The sequence below is a fragment of the Acanthochromis polyacanthus genome, chromosome 22 (genome assembly GCF_021347895.1).
Source record: "Acanthochromis polyacanthus isolate Apoly-LR-REF ecotype Palm Island chromosome 22, KAUST_Apoly_ChrSc, whole genome shotgun sequence".
Taxonomy (NCBI): domain Eukaryota; kingdom Metazoa; phylum Chordata; class Actinopteri; family Pomacentridae; genus Acanthochromis; species Acanthochromis polyacanthus.
This window is the reverse complement of record NC_067134.1, coordinates 16,150,262-16,167,897: the sequence shown is the minus strand read 5'-3', so window position 1 is coordinate 16,167,897 and position 17,636 is coordinate 16,150,262. Positions and strand designations below refer to the sequence as shown.

At 39.6% G+C, this 17,636-nt stretch overlaps 2 protein-coding genes and 1 long non-coding RNA gene across 3 annotated transcripts in view; 2 read left to right on the top strand and 1 right to left on the bottom strand.

The window, feature by feature from the left end:
* The window catches only part of LOC110968915 (uncharacterized), a 20,950-nt gene that overhangs the window by 1,101 nt on the left and 2,213 nt on the right, over positions 1-17,636 (bottom strand). The window contains exons 2-6 of the long non-coding RNA XR_007939597.1: positions 10,786-10,897; positions 7,932-7,996; positions 3,941-4,139; positions 2,450-2,587; positions 952-1,016 (exon numbers count right to left, since the gene is read on the bottom strand). This is a non-coding gene — a long non-coding RNA (uncharacterized LOC110968915). The remainder of the gene's footprint in view (positions 1-951; positions 1,017-2,449; positions 2,588-3,940; positions 4,140-7,931; positions 7,997-10,785; positions 10,898-17,636) is intronic.
* On the top strand, positions 377-8,897 carry LOC110968914 (stomatin-like protein 2, mitochondrial). Its single transcript, XM_022218928.2, has 10 exons — positions 377-790; positions 2,481-2,633; positions 2,719-2,818; positions 2,919-2,977; positions 3,780-3,881; positions 3,971-4,105; positions 5,929-6,073; positions 7,229-7,308; positions 7,431-7,559; positions 7,954-8,897. Exons 1-10 carry the CDS (start codon positions 749-751, stop codon positions 8,059-8,061), a joined length of 1,053 nt encoding a protein of 350 aa, XP_022074620.1. The 5' UTR covers positions 377-748; the 3' UTR covers positions 8,062-8,897.
* Positions 10,892-17,636, top strand: part of LOC110968913 (vascular endothelial growth factor C-like) — a 22,550-nt gene continuing 15,805 nt past the window's right edge. Inside the window, exon 1 of the mRNA XM_022218927.2 lies at positions 10,892-12,618. Coding sequence (XP_022074619.1) covers positions 12,517-12,618 — 102 coding nt within the window. The 5' untranslated portion in view covers positions 10,892-12,516. The remainder of the gene's footprint in view (positions 12,619-17,636) is intronic.

Sequence of the window (17,636 nt, the reverse complement as noted above, 5' to 3'; positions counted from 1 at the left end):
TGGTCAGACAATGTTAGACAAATACCGTATAATGAAATTGGCCACAACTTTAGATAGAGCTCCTTAGATATAAGTAGTAGAATTATTATGAAGGTAAGAGACACATAAGTTCAAAAACAGCAAAAGATTTAAGTTACTCCTATGGTAAAATGATTATAAGCCCTTTATTCAGATGGATATTCAATAAAAGTCCCTCAAAACATGAAAAATATTGTTAAAATAAACCTGCAATATAACCTATACATAGTAGTGCAAAGGGGCATTTTCATAGTTTTACGAATTGCAGCATAACTGCAGCACACAGGAGTGCCTGCATTAGGGATAGTGTGATACTTGAAAAAAGAAAGAAAGAATATCAACAAAAGAAAAGACATCTAATTTAGTAGGTGGAATAAAGAAATCGATTGAAGATGATTAAAAAAGAACAGAGTAAAAAAACAGGAACTATGTGGTGTGTGCATGTGTGTGCCATATGTATAACAGGCTGGGTCAAGATAACTGTCATTTCCAGTGATGTTTTAATTGTATTTTTTGAAGTTCTGTCCCAATTAGCCATGGTTTAGCAGGAGAAAGCGGTTTCCAGATGTGTGCCGCTGCAGTGAAGACACCCGGACCAGCAGGGGGCGGTGCTGCACAGCGACATGCAGATGCGAGCTGTTAAAGGGATAGCCTAGCTTGAACATGTCGTGACCCTGAGCTGCTGCTTCTGATAGTCTAATATTAACATTTCAATAATTTTATTTAAAACATGTTGCGGACACTGTGTCGGGCCGGTGGAGCCGTTTTTAAGGTAAAGACCGGTTTTTCTCAGGCATCGACAGTCTCTCTGTGCTAACATGCTAAGATGCTAGTTAGCCGGTAAAGTTACTATTTATTAGCAGCTGCCAGTAAATCTGCATATTTGCACGTTTTTACCAGAAAATATGTCTTAGAATAAACAGAGAGTTTTACCTGTTGGAGGACGGAGCTCTGAATCACCAGCAGACTGTAATTAGAGCAGGACAGGTGTGTTTCCTCTGTTATAAAGAGAACGTAAAGCAGGTGGAAATAATATACAGGTCGTAAGTCTATGTACTTGTGCGCATGACTTTTCTAACACCGTTTATCATATCACCCTTATTTATGAAGCACATCTTAAAATGACAGATTAATATGGCAGGTTTATTATAGTATTAATAGTAATAGTAATAGTATTATTATTATTCAGTATTACACTATCATTAATTATGTAAGTTTACATAATTTAGATTTAAATATTAAGATAAATTCAACTCACTAATAAAATTAAATATTACAGTTAGGACCCCTCAGTATAACTGTATATATATATAATGTAAACTGCCCTGGACAACCTAAATATTAAGATTAGGAACTTACAATATTATATCTAATAAAAATAAAATGCAGGAAATTAATATTAAGGTTAAGAACCGACAATAATATATGAAATACAATTTTACTCGACTGAGAAACAACAGTGTTATTGTGTAAATTTACCCAGGTAATTTAAATGTTAGAATTAAAATCCTATAAAACAATTGAAAACACAAATATGAGTCATTTTAATATTGAGGTTTAGACCCTACAATAAGAAATAGAATGCAAATTGGCCTGACTAAATATTGATGTAAAGATCCTACAATATCATATATTACATGAACTAACCTGATTAATTAAACTATTATGGTTAAGATCCTCTAGTATTATTATGTGAATTTACCTAAGTAATTTAAATACTAGAATCAAATAGAATTGAAACCATGCAAAATAATATAAAATACTCACATATCTTTCCAACTTCAACATTATGGGTAAGACCCCTTAATGTTATAAAATGTACAGATTTAATTTTCAATTCATTACAGTTCCATTTTATTTATATAGCACCAATCACAATTAAAATTTTCTCAAGACGCATGACAGAACCTTCACCTGAGTAAACTACATATTAAGATTAATGTCCTACAATATTACTATATATATATATAACACAAATTAACTTGACTAACTTAAGGTAAAACCCCACAATATTATACATCAAGGCATTCAGTACAGTATCTTTTTTTTCTCTACATACACAAGAATGTCAGTATTTCCTACTCATGGAAGAATCTGTACAATTTCATTAATACTTACGTATATTTGTTATTTATTTATTCTTGTATTTTCAGCTGATGGCATTACATTTTTTAAAACATGCTGCTTTAGCAATGCAAATTTCCCTGCTGTGGGCTTAAAAAGACTGATCTTATCTTAATATATATATATATATATATATATATATATATATATACACAATGCAAACCTTACTGCTGAAATGTTAGGAACCCACAAAAGGCTCTAACACACGACGCTACTAATTTAAAATTGAAAGCTTTAAGTGAAGGTACGTCTTCAGTCCTATCAAGGACTTGGACACTGCTACTACTGATTATTATTTGAAAGATACCTGAAGTGTGGCACATGGACTGTGTGTGCAGAGCTCCCAGCGTACAGCTCCCAGGTTGTGGGCGAGTCCAGTCCAGCAGCGATGGGCCTCCCGGTTACCCATGAACACCGTGGTGCTGTTTGTGCCGCAGCAGGAGGCCTGGGTGGTCGAGAGGATGGGACGCTTTTACCGCATCTTAGAGCCGGTAATTCACTGCAGCTGAGCACAACGGGGGCTAATCTCTCTCTGCAGCTACGTTATTAAGCCACTCTTTATGTCTCTTCTTACAGGGACTGAACTTCCTCATTCCCATACTGGACCGAATCCGTTACGTGCAAAGCCTGAAAGAGATTGTTATCGACATTCCTGAACAGTCTGCTGTATCACTCGGTTAGTGTTGCTCCTGATTCACTACAGACATTTCTGCCTCTTATTGGTTTAATTAATAATTGTTTTCGCTGACTAACTGGTATTTCCTGATTTCACACAGATAATGTGACCTTGCAAATTGACGGAGTCCTGTATTTGAGAATCTTAGATCCTTTTAAGGTATGTTAAGACATTTTAGAACTGAACTGAAGGCCTTCTGCTCAAAGATCTCTTATCATCAACTGTGGATATTTGCAATGCTGTCTTTGAAACTTTCAATTACTATATGATGTTTTTTTTTAAATAAAATTGCTCATTAACACACATTTTGTTCACACACATTTAAGGCTATATTTGAGTGACATTTTGAAACTGTATCTACCTGTACTTTTATGTTTGTGGTGCCATTTGCCAAACCACCTCAAAGTTCAACAAAAAAAAAAAAAAAAGTCTTTTTTTGTGACCAAATATTTCAGATTAAAAACACTCTATATGTTTTGTTTTGTATTTCTGTGACATACAGCTACATATGGTTGAGAAAATATCACTAGCATTATCAATTTTTTTTGTCATTTTGTGCTCAAACATGGAATTTATCAAGCCGGCTTCAATTCTTTTTCATATTTCAACCATAATGAGAAATTTTTCGAGCTACTTGTCCAATATTAAAGATTCTGAATTAATGACATGATGAAAAATTTTGCCCTTTTGTCTTTATTAGTTCCGAAGATGTTGTCGTTTTAAACAGCCTCAAATTTCAGCGTGCGACAAAATGTGCTGAAAGTAACCTTTGTCTGATTTATTGAGCTAAAAGTTCTCGGATATCTTTATAAAATTCCATTATCTTATGCTATAATTTGTCTGGTAAATCTGAGATGGTCCTGCAGAAATAGTTCTCAGATGTGATTATTTGAAATGAATTCATGCGTTCAGCCAGCAGGGGGCATCAGCTAGTCGTCTCATTCAGTCGTATTCTTTGTAGGCGAGTTATGGTGTTGAAGATCCAGAATATGCAGTGACTCAACTGGCACAAACCACAATGCGTTCAGAGCTGGGCAAACTCACACTAGATAAAGTATTCAGGGTAAGAAACATCATTATGTCGCATTCAGATAATTAGAATATTGCAGGTTTGGTAAATACCTTAATTGTGCTGCCTCTCTGGTTTTCCAGGAAAGGGAGTCTCTTAATTTGAACATCGTCCACGCCATCAACCAGGCGTCAGACGAGTGGGGAATCCGCTGCCTGCGTTATGAAATCAAAGACATTCAACTCCCACCTCGTGTTAAAGAGTCTATGCAGATGCAGGTAAGATGCACTCATACGGTCGACTGTCATCAACCTGAAATCACACAACATAATCACTGGAAACTCATTTTTTCTAACTAGCATTCTGTTTTTGTTAACTCAGAGCCTGCAGAAATCATTACAGTGTCTTCTTGCTTCCAAAAGGTCAAACAGGTTTTAGATTACAAAAATTGTCATTCTTATAATTTGTGTCAAATTCTTACATTTTTGAACACTTTCCCAAAGACATGTAACCCTCTGACTGAGCGACGTGACGTTTTATTTGAAAAATGAACAAAACCAAAGCTTAAAGTTGTCATTTTTCGTCAAAATCACAATAGTTTACATTTCTCACTTGAAAATTGGACGAGATGAATTGTTCGTTTAAACCATATTGTGTCAAAAACTACAAATTCTAAGAAGTCAGAACTGAATTAGCCGTAAACATGTCAAAAAAAAAGCAATTTGGCTGAAAGCGTTTTCGGCTCCGGGGCTGGGTCGCAGAGGCAGCAGGCGAAGCAGGTCGTTCCAGACGTCCCTCCCCCCAGCAACGCTTTCCAGCTCTGGGGGAATCCCGAGGCGTTCCCAGGCCAGACGAGATATATAGTCCCTCCAGCGAGTTCTGGGTCTACCCCGGGGTGTCCTCCCAGACGGACGTGCTCGGAAAACCTCCAGAGGAAGTCTCCCTGGAGGCATCCGAATCAGATGGCCAAACCACCTCAACTGACTCCTTTCGATGCGAAGGAGCAGCGGCTCTACTCCGAGCTCCCTCCGGATGTCTGAGCTCCTCACCCCATCTCTAAGGCTGAGTCCAGCCACCCTACGGAGGAAGCTCATTTCGCCTGTTTGCCTCCGCGACCCGGCCCCGGATAAGCGGAAGAAAATGGATGGAGTTTTTGGCTGAACTGCAGGCAGTGTTGGTAACACCTGTGGGTGCTTAGGAAAGTATTTTACACATTGGTTGCAAGTTTTTTTTGTTTTTTTTTTAAAAGAACAAATACAGAAATTCAACTTATTTTCTGTCTTCATGATTATTTTCATTGTAACTATGTGATACTACACTGAACACATTTCGTAATTCTGTACTTCCTGCCATTACTGTGCTGTTTCCATAGAAGTACAGTACAGACTTCTTACTGGAAAAATGAGACCACAGTGAGTAAAACTGTGGCCAAAGGAAAAAATGCCCAGAAATTACTCAGAGTTCAGAGTGATGAATTTAGTTTTAAAACTTTTAGTGTGACTGATTGCGACCACATTAACAGCCTGTAGATGTGAGCTCCAGCTTGTATACAAGCTTGATACTGCCCTTTTCTGATTTCATAAATAAAATATTGTCGAATTTCCAACACTGAAAGGCGTACTTGTCCTTCCTGCCACACACCACTTTTGAGGCAAGCGACAATGACGCGGATGGCTGATCACAAGGATGGCAGACAGAGGTCGCCAGGGGCAACCTATAGTGTGCTTTATGGGTAGATGATTGGCGGTGCAAATTTCAAGAAAGAGAACGACTCAAAAATAACACTGAAAATATGCAGGCATGCTACAAAATGAATAGCTCACAGAAGCATGTCCTTGTAAGGCATTTGGCATTTCATGGTGTTTAAATTTGAATGGTGGTGCCAAATGAAAGCATTCCTCCACGCTGAAAAGATACGTAACTAGTGAACATAATTGGTTACTCACAACTCTGTTTAACTTCTATGTACAGAGAGAGATGGTGAAAGAATCAGAATTTACACTAAGAGTTCTGCTAGAACACTGCTGCATCCAACCATGAGGTGATTTGGGGATTATTTAGTTGGAGAAATGTTTGACTTTGTTCTTTGCTTCCTGTGTAGGTGGAGGCAGAGCGCAGGAAGCGAGCCACTGTGCTGGAGTCTGAGGGGACTCGGGAAGCTGCCATCAATGTCGCAGAGGGTCGCAAGCAAGCCCAGATCCTCGCTTCAGAGGGGGAGAAGGCCGAGCAGATAAACAAAGCTAGCGGTTGGAGCTTTTTTTTAACTTACCCGAGCAGTTTCTCGATGTTTCTTACTACAATATAAAGTCTTGTACCTCTGTGGAGACAGCACAGCCATGGCTAAAAGTAGAGAGATCTGTCATCTGTGCAGTATGGCATAGATTTAATGTCATAAATCATTCGAGTCAGTCAAGAAAGTTTTTTTTTTTGATTACTTGTTTTACAAAAATTGAAAAAAAAAACCTCAAATTAGCAATTTGGTTTCATGTTTGTGGCAAGGAGCAAACAGTTATGTCAAATCCTTTTACAGATTCCGGTTTGTGTAAATATTTTTGTTGAAATGGTGGCTTCACGTACTGTAGATATTTAACTACTCATATTTTTCATTGGTTTCCTTTAAGGCTGGCCTGAATAGCAGTTTCTGGGCTCCAGATATTCGGCCCCGATTAATGACAAATATTCGGTCCGCTTCGAAACGTAATAATATTCGGATACCACCGTCACGACTGAATATTCGGATATTTGGGGCCACTCCTAGTTTCCATACCAGTTTGCTATCTGCTCCGTGAACACTGCTTGCAGTCCAGCCAACAAAACTCTCAGAATTTTTGGTACATGTCTGTTGGTTGCGACTGAATAATTTGTTTTTTTAGCTGCACTGAGTCGCACAAAGTTTATTTTTGTTTTATTTTAAAATTAGCATGTATAATAAAATATCCCGATTTTGAGCTTAGATTTGGTTGCCTTTCCCGACCAAACTCACCGACAGACTTTTGTGGTCTGAAAAACAATATAATTTTGCCTCGCTCTCTTTTTTTTTAAGATAACTCGCCTTTCACCCGAGCAGCGAAAGGCATGTTTAGAGGGTTAAAGAAACAACTGTGGAGTTTTCCATTCACTCAGTTACATGCATGAACCATGTGATCGTGCATGTAATTGAAGGTTTTGTTAACTTAGGACTTAAGCCGTCATTACACTGAATCCACAAAGCATTTAATTACGTGCCTGCAGACTGTGTTACAACACTGTACACAAGGATCTCACAACTCATGGTCATATCAAACATGGTTACTGACATCAAATCAAATGGGATGTTGAAAAAGGACGCTTAAAGCCTCTAATACTGTAAAGCCAAAGTAAACCTCCTCTGGTTGTTAATTTACATTTTGTGTTGTCTCTAGGTGAGGCCCAGGCTGTGTTGGCCAAAGCAGAAGCCAAATCCAAGGCCATCCGTCTGCTGTCAGATGCTCTGGCTGAGCAGGTATGAGGCAGATTTTAATGCTTCATTCACTATTAAAGTATGAGAAATGATCTTTAACCCAGAGTTAGTCTTGAGCGTTTTTCCCAATATTCACAGTAACAGTTTTTTTGTACTTGTCACAGAACGGGAATGCTGCAGCCTCGCTGAGTGTTGCAGAACAGTACGTTTCTGCTTTCTCTAACCTCGCAAAAGAATCCAACACAGTGTTGCTGCCTTCAAACACTGGAGACGTCAGTGGAATGGTCACGCAGGTATCCTGTTTTTGGCCCACTAATAAGACTGGCTGATTCTAGTTAAATTGAAGAGTTCAGTACTAGAGATGCTCTAGTTTGGTTTTATCTAAGCAAATGACCTTTAGAGCTGCTGGAAGCTGGATTCCGTTACATTCAGATAGAGCCGTTTCCAGTCTTCATGCTAAGCTAACAGTCTCCTTTTTACAGCTTCCTATGTAATACATAGACGTGAGAATAGTATCATTCTTATTATCTCTCAAACTATTCAAAGGTTTTTTCCGAGTGTAATAGCTTAACCTACAGTTTTGGTTGCATGATTTAAAAAAAAAAAGAGGAAACATTATGATGCTCAGCCTGGAATATCACTCTTTCTGTGTCCGTAACACTTACCATGTTGTTCTTCTGCCCTCAGGCCATGACGATTTACAGCACACTGTCCAAACCGAGGCTAAAATCTGAGAGCACAAAGACAGAGGAGCCAATTGAAGAGCCTTCAGTGCAATCACCATCAACTCACTAGAAGAGGACACCAGTGCTGCTGTAACAGATTTTCCACAGTTCAGGAGTACAATGTCAACACTGTGTGGAGAGTCTGCCTTCTGTAAAGACGTTCTATCTGCTGCCGAGCACAGGATGTCAACAAACACCAGCAGCATTTGATGCAGAGACGATGCTGAGCAAAGACAGAAGCTGAACCGTGTGTTATGTAACTTGTGTTGGTCAGGTGTTGATCCTGAGCTAAATCCACTGTGCTGTGAACTGCATCCACGAAGATCTAAAGCTACTGCAGCTGCTTCATCGCCTCATTGCTTCTGAAGTGACACTGGTGCCTGTTAAATTATACAGATGTTAGCAGATAGTTTAGGCTTCAAATGTGTCTCTCCATTGTTCACATTAATCTGCTGTCAGTTTGGTTACTCATGATTGAAATACACAATATTAAAAGTAGTTTTGGAAGGATATACACTATCGATTAAAAGTTTGGGGTCACTTCGAAATGTCCTTATTGTTGAAAGAAAAGCATTTTTTTCCCATGAAGATAACATTAAATTAATCAGAAATACAGTCTAGACATTATTAATGTGGTAAATGACTATTCTAGCTGGAAATGGCTGATTTTTAATGGAATATCTCCATAGGGGTACAGAGGAACATTTCCAGCAACCATCACTCCTGTGTTCTAATGCTACATTGTGCTAGCTAAAGGCTAATTGATGATTAGCAAACCCTTGTGCAGTTGTTAGCACAGGAATAAAAGTGTGAGTTTTCATGGAAAACATGAAATTGTCTGGATGACCCCAGTGTAAAAAGAACTGAGGAAAATTGTAGCAACCAATAAAAAACACAAAAATGTCATCTGTAAGTGTCGAGGTTTGTCTAGACGTTACATCAAAAACCAACATGGAGCTTAGAGAAGAGATTCTAGTTCAGGTTCACATTTAAAGTTTAGAAACTGTACAGAAAAACCATCTTAGATTTTAAGCTGACACAATTCTATCCAAGTGACGAATTATAATTAGTTAGAGCTAAAACATTTCTATTACTTGGTTTATGAAACTTACGAGGCTTGTATTAGATTTTGAGCAGAGAGCTGTACTACGAAGCTAGATTAGCGAGCTAGCATCTATGTTGACTCTAAAAACAGTTTTCAGTGTCATGAAGGTGGTTCTGTTTTAACCTGCTGACTGATGCTTGCACAGCTAACCTGGTCTGAAGGAGGTTCTATTCAGAGTTTGGGATTTAACTTGGCTATATGAAGCATCTCCCTTTCACCGTTTGTTTTCCTGATGATATTCCTGTGAGCAATTCAGATTCACAGCTGAGGCAAAAAGTTATACCTGCAAACCTGCTGTACGTCATCAATGCCTCCAAATGAAGCTAAGCAGTTACAGTAGCGTGTCATGTTGACATGCATTCAGTGGCTGATGTAGAAACTGCATCTAAATGCTGTGACTCTTGGAGCGTATTTGCTGCCAAATCAGTTTTACACTGGTACTGCAGCTGATCAGATTACACAGATTAGAAAATCGATATTGGTTTCACATTTCCACAAACTAATTTCCATGTATCCTTCAATTATGGCATAGTTTCAAGCTTAAATGTCAATCCAATTTTTAAGTTTATGAAGTTTACAGTTTCAGAGCTCTAATGTGGAGCTGCCATGTTCGAAATAAGCTGCTACACTGAGAGTCAAACCATGAGCAGTTTTCATTCCTCTGTAGCATTGTTTGCAGTAACATTTTTCTTTCACTTTCTTATTTCGACTGACGTAAATGGAACAACATTGGTCTATTTTGTGCAGAAGATGAATGAAATGACTTGCCAAACATTTGTTTCTACACGAATGTGCACAAAAGCAGAAGAACAACACCTGAGTTTAGGTTTTGTTAAGCCAGCTAACGCACAGAAATCCTGGCTTTGTCAAACTTGCTTCACAGTACAGCCCTCAGGTTTAAAAAGTTCACAGGCTTGGCAGCTCTTTCACAAACAAAATGGTGATTTCCAAGAAGTAAAGCAGCTAACACAGTTAACTAGACTCTTTGAGATTGCTCACTTTTAAGATTTTATTAGCTTGAAAAAGTTGTCTTGTAGCTTGTCAACATTGTATAGAGATTTTTTGAAATGGGAGCTCATATTAACTGCTATTTCGTTGTTTTCAGGCATCTAAAGGTTTTGTGTTTCTCCAGTAGAAGTGGAAGAAGAACATGCTCCAGTGTGGACTGCTACAAATGTACTAGTGAAATAGAAAGAAAATTTGATCTATTTATGTCATTCATTCTTCACTTTTTCATAGATTTTGGCTCTATGTGGTTAGTTGTCAGCCTTTGTGGAAGAAAGTTAAACCCCCCCAAGATGACAGCGAATCCTCTTCTTTCACACATATACTATTTCATACATATTCAGAGTTCATTTTCAAAGCAGCAGGTGACCCAGCTATTGCTTTTTATCTTTTTAAAACATTAAAACCAGCAGAGATCTCCACTGGAGCCACAGAATCACTCCTGCATTACTTATTGATGAACTCCCCTGTCTTTCATCTCCAATTCTCTGCCGCGAGCTCGGATGATGAAATGGGAGAAAGCAATGACTGGAATGTGGAATTTGGTTGTGCGGATTTCGACATAAAGCGCACTGCAAGCAGACACTTGCCACCGTGTTCATGCATGTGTGTGCGTCTTTAATCCTTGAAAAAGGCTGGCCCAAAAATCGGATGTTTTCTCATTCGAGTGTTTCCCAGACACACCTCTTTCTCCCTCCTCGTCGGCCGTCTCGTCTCTCTCTTTGGCTTCTTCTATTCCCGCCTGTCAGTCCAGTTCCCCATAATTTATTTTACAGTTGTCGGTAAGTGCTTTGCCCTGGGAGAGAAGGCGGGGGGAAAAAATCATAATTTAGACAAAGATGTAAGCTTCTTCTGCTGCTGCTGCTTCCCCTCCTCCTCCTGCTCGTCTTTGACACACAGACACACATGCCCACAGCCTTGGGGCAGTATAGTTAAGGAGGTATGCAAAGTTAGTCTCTTTTAGGACCTCAAATGGACAAAGCAGAGGGAGGAAGAAGAGAAAACGCAAAAGAAGTGGGGGGTGGAAAAAGGCAGAGAAGGTTGTGAGCAGCAGGTGTGACAGCAGTTTTGTGGCTTCATTTCTGTCCATCACACACCAAGACAATGAAATATGGAGGTGAGGGGGAATTGGAGGCAGCTGACGCGAAGCAGAAGCAGCAGGGAGAGACGGCAGAGGTATTAACAGCTCATAAAAAGGCACTTAGAGCTGCAGTTCAGCAACTCACATTCATCACCGGTGGATCAACGGCAGCTGCTCCCAATATGAGAAATGACAGCGATAAGGCAAGTGTGAGAAAGGGAGGCACGAAAATGGAAAGATCAACCTGTTTTATTCAAGGGAGAATCTTAGTTAGAAAAACCACAGGAAAAAATAGCCTCTCCAGGGAATTTAAATCATGTAAAAAGAGGATGAAGTGTGTGTTAAGAGAAAGTATGCCAAGGCAGTGCATAGCCTGCAATTTCCGAAGCAGAAAGAGGAAAAAGCAGCTGGTATAATCAGCTGTATTGCACGAATCATCCGTCTCAGATCGTTCACTCCGCCCACAAGATACAAGCCTGCCATTCTTGTATTTTTTTCCTCATTCACTCCACCAGGACGTCTCAGAGCAGGACGCACTCTGTTTGGACAAGAACTTAACACCAAAATCTGGACCTTTACAAATTCCATTTGGGAGCTGGCTTCCAAATGAGCCCCTTCTGTTTTTTTGTCTTCTCTTTGATGCTTTTCGAAGGCAGCCTGACAGAAAAGTTGTGACAGATTTAGAAAGCAGCAGAAAAAGGAGTCCAGAGAGAGCTTTGCCCCGAAGGTTTCAGAGGAAGAAACAAGAGGCAGATAAAGAGGCAACAATAATCTGAGGGAGACGGAGGGAGTGAAGAGCACAGCTGTTATGTGAAGAGAAGGAAAAATACTGATAAAGAAAGCCAGGAGGTGCACAAGTGTGAAGGGCGAAGAGAGGAGACTGACAAGAACAAACCAAGGCTGGAGAGAAGATAAATACAATAGAAAGACAGACGCTGAGGAGTAATTCAAGGCTGAGGAGGACACAAAGTGAAGACAAAACCTAAACAGAGGCGGTTTGAAGACACCTGATGCCACAATTGGCAGCAAGAATGGAAGCGAGGCGAGACCAGAGGAGAGGCTTCCTCTGAACGCACGAGGAGCTGACCCGAGAGGATTTCCTCATCATGATTTATTCAGCTGATTTCCCAAATTCCAACAACCTTTGCCGGAAGAGCAACTTCGTCCCAGGATAGAATGAAGACAGGAGCCAAGAGATACCCGACGAATCTGTGAGACCTTCCTCTTCACCTTGGACTTCCTCCACCTTCCTCTCCATCCTCCTCCTCTGTCTTAAATCCACTCCTCCTCTGTCCCGATATCTCCTCTCCTCCTCCCCTCTCCATCTCCTCACTATGTGGATACCAGCTGTGCTCCTATGGATGCTTAATATCAGCAGTTTGTGCTCAGGACAAGACTATACAGACGATTACCAAACCGGAGACATGGGCACACAGGTAAGACCTCAGACACGACATACACTAACCTGAACCTCTCACGTCCACAGCTCATAATCAATTACACGTGGGTGACAAATTAAAGGAAAAAGCTGAATGAATGAATGAATGAATGAATGAATGAATGAATGAATGAAGACAAGTGTAAATCCTGCTCAAGGGACAGCAAATTCTTCGTAATCAGGGAATACCTTCTTGCACGAATGCTCCCACAAAGCAGTCATTTTACTCGATGGTGTGATGTTCTGGATGGTCACGTTGAAGCTACACAGCATGGGCTTATAAATAAAAACTCAGGTAAGCTGACGCTAGCAGGTGAGCTCATGGTCGCCTGACTTTTGTAAATGCCTCAAGTTGGTGTGTCTTACAGTGGTCTTGAATGATGGTTGTATTGTGGAAAATGGATTACGGTGGTTTAAGGGTGGAGGCAGCAGAAGTAGCCGTTTTTCTTCCAATGTCAATTATTAGAAATCAATATTATGTAACCTATATCACATACTGGCAACCTGATTTTCACCGAGGGAAGAGAGGTTTGGCTACAGTGTGGAAAAATTATTCTTAAGTTTCATTCTGTGTTTCGGAAAAATGTCACTCCTTGGTTGAGACATTCACAAAGATAAGCATGTTAGAAGCTTGGTTCAATTTAGACACCAATACTACTTGGTCAGGGTCATGAAAAATACCACGGTTTGGGTTTAAATACAAGCTCTTCACAATATTTTTGAAATTTCACCTTCATTTTGAGCTACCAGGCTGCTGAGTCCCATTCTGTTCAATAGTTGGCATAACAGAAGCAACAGTAAAACAATGAAATAAATAGCAATGCGCTCATTAGAAACATATTTGGGATACATCACCAACAAGCGTGATCTAACAAGAAAGACTTTGCCCACGAAACAGTTTAGTAGAAGTGTAAATTTCTTCTGTATTGATGTTTAGCATCTTTAATCAAGAGACCTTTGAACATTTATCTCCCAGTGTTGATTCACTATGACTCACGACTCAATTGTGAAACGCCAGATGTAATGATTGGCTAATAATAATATCATTATTTCTTTTTATTTTAAGAGAAAAATGAGGTCCGAATATTCCACCCATTATGTACTTTGTTTCTTTATATTTCTGCCCATACAGTCTTTGTAGCTGTGTTCAGTGATAAATAGGCAGAGCTCAAATGCTAAAACACATCCAAAAAAAAACACAGCCACACCTAAACTACATTAGAAATAACAATACAGACTATCTGAAAACTGTTGATTATCAGATCTAATGACTGGTAATGCTGCTTGTTGGTACAACAGATGTTACTTTCAGTTTCCAAAGGTTAAACAAGCTCTGCTGTGGTGCAAGATACCGATTTTTTTAAAGATAATCTACTATTTAAATAAATTCCTCAGTATTTATGATGCCAGATTCAATCTTGCATTTCCATTTGGATTGTGGATGACAGAAAGAACACCACAGCTAAGTGAGATTTAGTAAAATACAAATATAATGTGGCCTAAAGCAAATTTTAACCAAGAGGAGGCCTAGTGAAGAATTGATGGCAAACAAGGTGGTATCATCAGCATAAAAACAGATATTAAAAGTGTTCAGTTGGAAAACAAATGCTATTTAACCCTTTACGCTTCAGTGCGTCATAGGTGTACCGCCGGCGGTACACCTACTAATTTGCATAGGAATTTCAAGAATGTCCGACGGCTGCAAACACGATTATACAAACACTATACGCCGATGGAAAGCTTAGATTCTCATGAATCCGCCGGTATAAACCACTTTCAGATGCGATTACTACAGCGGGTGAGAAAAACACATTTGTCCGACAAAAACGAATATTCATCCATCCGTTCTCTATACACGGCTTCAACGCACACAGCGCGACTCACATTTCCGGGTTCATTACTACACACAAAAAAAAAGATTCCACAAAAAACGGCCATAATCCAACCTTTTACATCCAGATGACACAAGCCAGTAAACTGTTTTGTCCAAAACATGTCCTGAAGTCGTATAAAATCCCCGAATCGGTCATTTTCAAGGAAATGCACCTCGTGATGCCCGTCCAATATTCCCCGTATTTTTCGTAATTTTTTTATTTAAAAATAGAATATTAGCGATTTTTTGTACTGAAAACGGCTGGAATTGACTGAAGCTTAAAGGGTTAAGGATAAATAAAACATCAGAGGGTCCAAAATTGATCCTTGCGGGACACCTGGAGGCTTCAAAAGCTTAGAACACCAATTGTAAGCAACAATAAAGCTTTTTATTTTGTGAAATATTGTGATCAACTGTACCAAAAAGGGATGAGGATAAAGGACATTATCTGTTCCCAGAACATATAAACAAGGTCTTTTCTTTGCATTAGATTTAAGAATGGTAACTTCTTTGTTTCCCTTTTGTAAAAAGACAGATTGTTTCACAAATGAAGTTGGACTCCGCTTAAGTCACATCAGTTGGTTTCATAAGTCCACCTCACTGGAAATGCGGCTCATGATACAACCAATGAAAGTGATTTTCAAGTTCTACTAAATTTTGCATATCATTCTCTGGAAGTCACTGCTTACGTCAAAAGCTCCCGACCAAAAAAACCCCATCTCACGCAGCCTTGAGTCACGGTGCATGTGCGATTCAGTGGCGGTAAAGTAGTGGTATCAGATTGCATCCAGGAATTTACTTCCTTCCTTGCCAAGTATAGTTTCAATTTGCGTGTGAGTAGCTCTTACCTCATACACTCTTGGAATTCAATGAATGACTGACTTAGAGTCTTGTATTTTAATAGGACAGGTCTGTTGTCAAATCAAAGAAAATGAGTTTTACGTGTCAATATCGTCAGACATGAGATGTTTATAACAGAAAACAGACTGAGTGACAAAAACATGGGTGTGGGTACATACTTGTGTCTACATGCCAGCAGTATTGGACACACCCCTGACAAACGGTCATTCGTCCATTGTGACCTCACAGTCTCTTGGCAATGACCTCATGTCATGTGATCAGATTACAACACACATGAAAAGGGAAGAGAAAGAGGAAATGTGGGAAGATTTTGAAAGAAAAAAACATCTTCTAATGTACAGTGGCATGAATACATCTATGTATATACAGTGCCAAGAAAAAGCATCTCCATTAAACGTAAAATAAGTGATCGCTTAAGTATTAACTTACAAAGTGACTATAAGTCACATAATTGGTGAAGTGTAAATCATATGAGGTTAGTGAATGTGTCTCAGTGATTGTAGTATAAAGACTCCTGGATCTGGAAAGTCCAGCCTCTGAATTGGTACTCCTCAATATAACCACACCACAAAGAACACTCCAAGAAACTCTGTGAAAAGGTTGTTGAAAAGCATCAGTCAGGACACGAGAACATTTCCAAGTCTCTGAATATCGCTTGGAGTCTAGTTAAATCCATCATTAAGAAACGGAAGGAATACGACACATATAAATCTGATTAGAGCAGGACGTCCTCAAAAACTGAGTGGCAGAGCAAGAAAAAGACGAGTGAGGGAGGCCACCAAGACACCTATGATTCCTCTGAAGGAGTTACAAGTTTCAACGGCTGAGACAGGAAAAACAACACAACTGTAAAACAACTGTTGTCTGTTCTTCGCCAGTCAAAGCTTTATGAGAGACAAAGAGAAAGCCTCTGATGATGAAAATTAATTATTAAAGAAATTACTATTAAATCTGGACTAGAGTTCACCAGAAGTCATGTGGGAGACTCTGAAGTCAAGTGGAAGAAGGCTCTTTCATTCTGATGGTATCTGAATTAAGCTTTTAGGCCATTAGACTATACGATACTCTAAGTTTGGCAGCCAACCAAACACTGCACATCATCACAAACACACCATCCATACTGTGAAGCACGGTGGTGGCAGCATCATGACGTAGGGACGCTTCTCAGCAGCCGGCCTGGGAAGGCTTGTAAAGGTAGAGGGTAAAATGAATGCAGCAAAGTACAGAGAAATACAATTCATATAGCTGCTGTTGTGGAGGAATTGTGAATGTTTCATCTTTGACAACTGTGAGAAAGAAACCAAAAGGGGAGGTAAATAATGATAGAAAAATATGTTGATACAGATGAGATGGATGAAGAGAAACCGAGAGGGAGTAGGAGGTCGACAGAAAGAGATACATGGAGAGATTGATAGCAACATGGAGGTCGGGTTTCTGCTTAGGTAATGCCAGCTGTGCCAGTCCGCTCCTTCTCAGCCTGGGAAACTAAACAACCACCCTCATTCCCTGGAGGAAGAATTAATATGTGGCACTCCAACAACAATAACAACTCTTCGCTGACAGTTAATATCCCACAGATGATACAGCAGCTTCTATTAGCCAGTCTGTCAGACAGCTAACCTCATCATTCATCTACTGTACTGCTATGAAGTACAGCAGTCATCTATCACGCTGGCAGAAAAATAATTACGAGGATGACTCACTGCAGGAATGGTTTATAGAGCGATATCTCCTGTAAACTGAGATTTCCTGTACGGGCCTGGTCCACCACAAAACAGTAAAGTGGAAGAGCTGATGGATGTTTGAAACGTTTAGGCAGCTAACGTACAGGAATGCAGGCAGGTTGTTTGACCCTCTGAACCCTTAAAGCCACCAGTAAACTTGAAAGGCATGTTATCTGAAAAGAACTGCCAAAACATCAATCATTTATCAGACCTGGGTTTTCCGCTTTTCAACGGTTCTTGAACTGCTTATCTGTGGGGCGCTGTTCTGTCAGGAAACCAAACCGAAGCTTCATTCATCAAAAACAACATATTCTACATGTCGAAATTTGAAAATCCCCCAAAAGTAAAGAGCTTGCGCTAATTAGATTCTGTGAAAACGGAAAAAACTCGATGCTCTCTGGCAACTGTAGTTATCAGTGACGATCAACAGTGATGAGAACAAAATTCTAGTATTTTTTTGGAGAACTAGAAGAGCTGCAGGCTGTGTTAGCAGATGTGACAAGTATGGAAACAGATGACAAATTTAAATATATGTACTTTTTCCACTATTGGTAACAT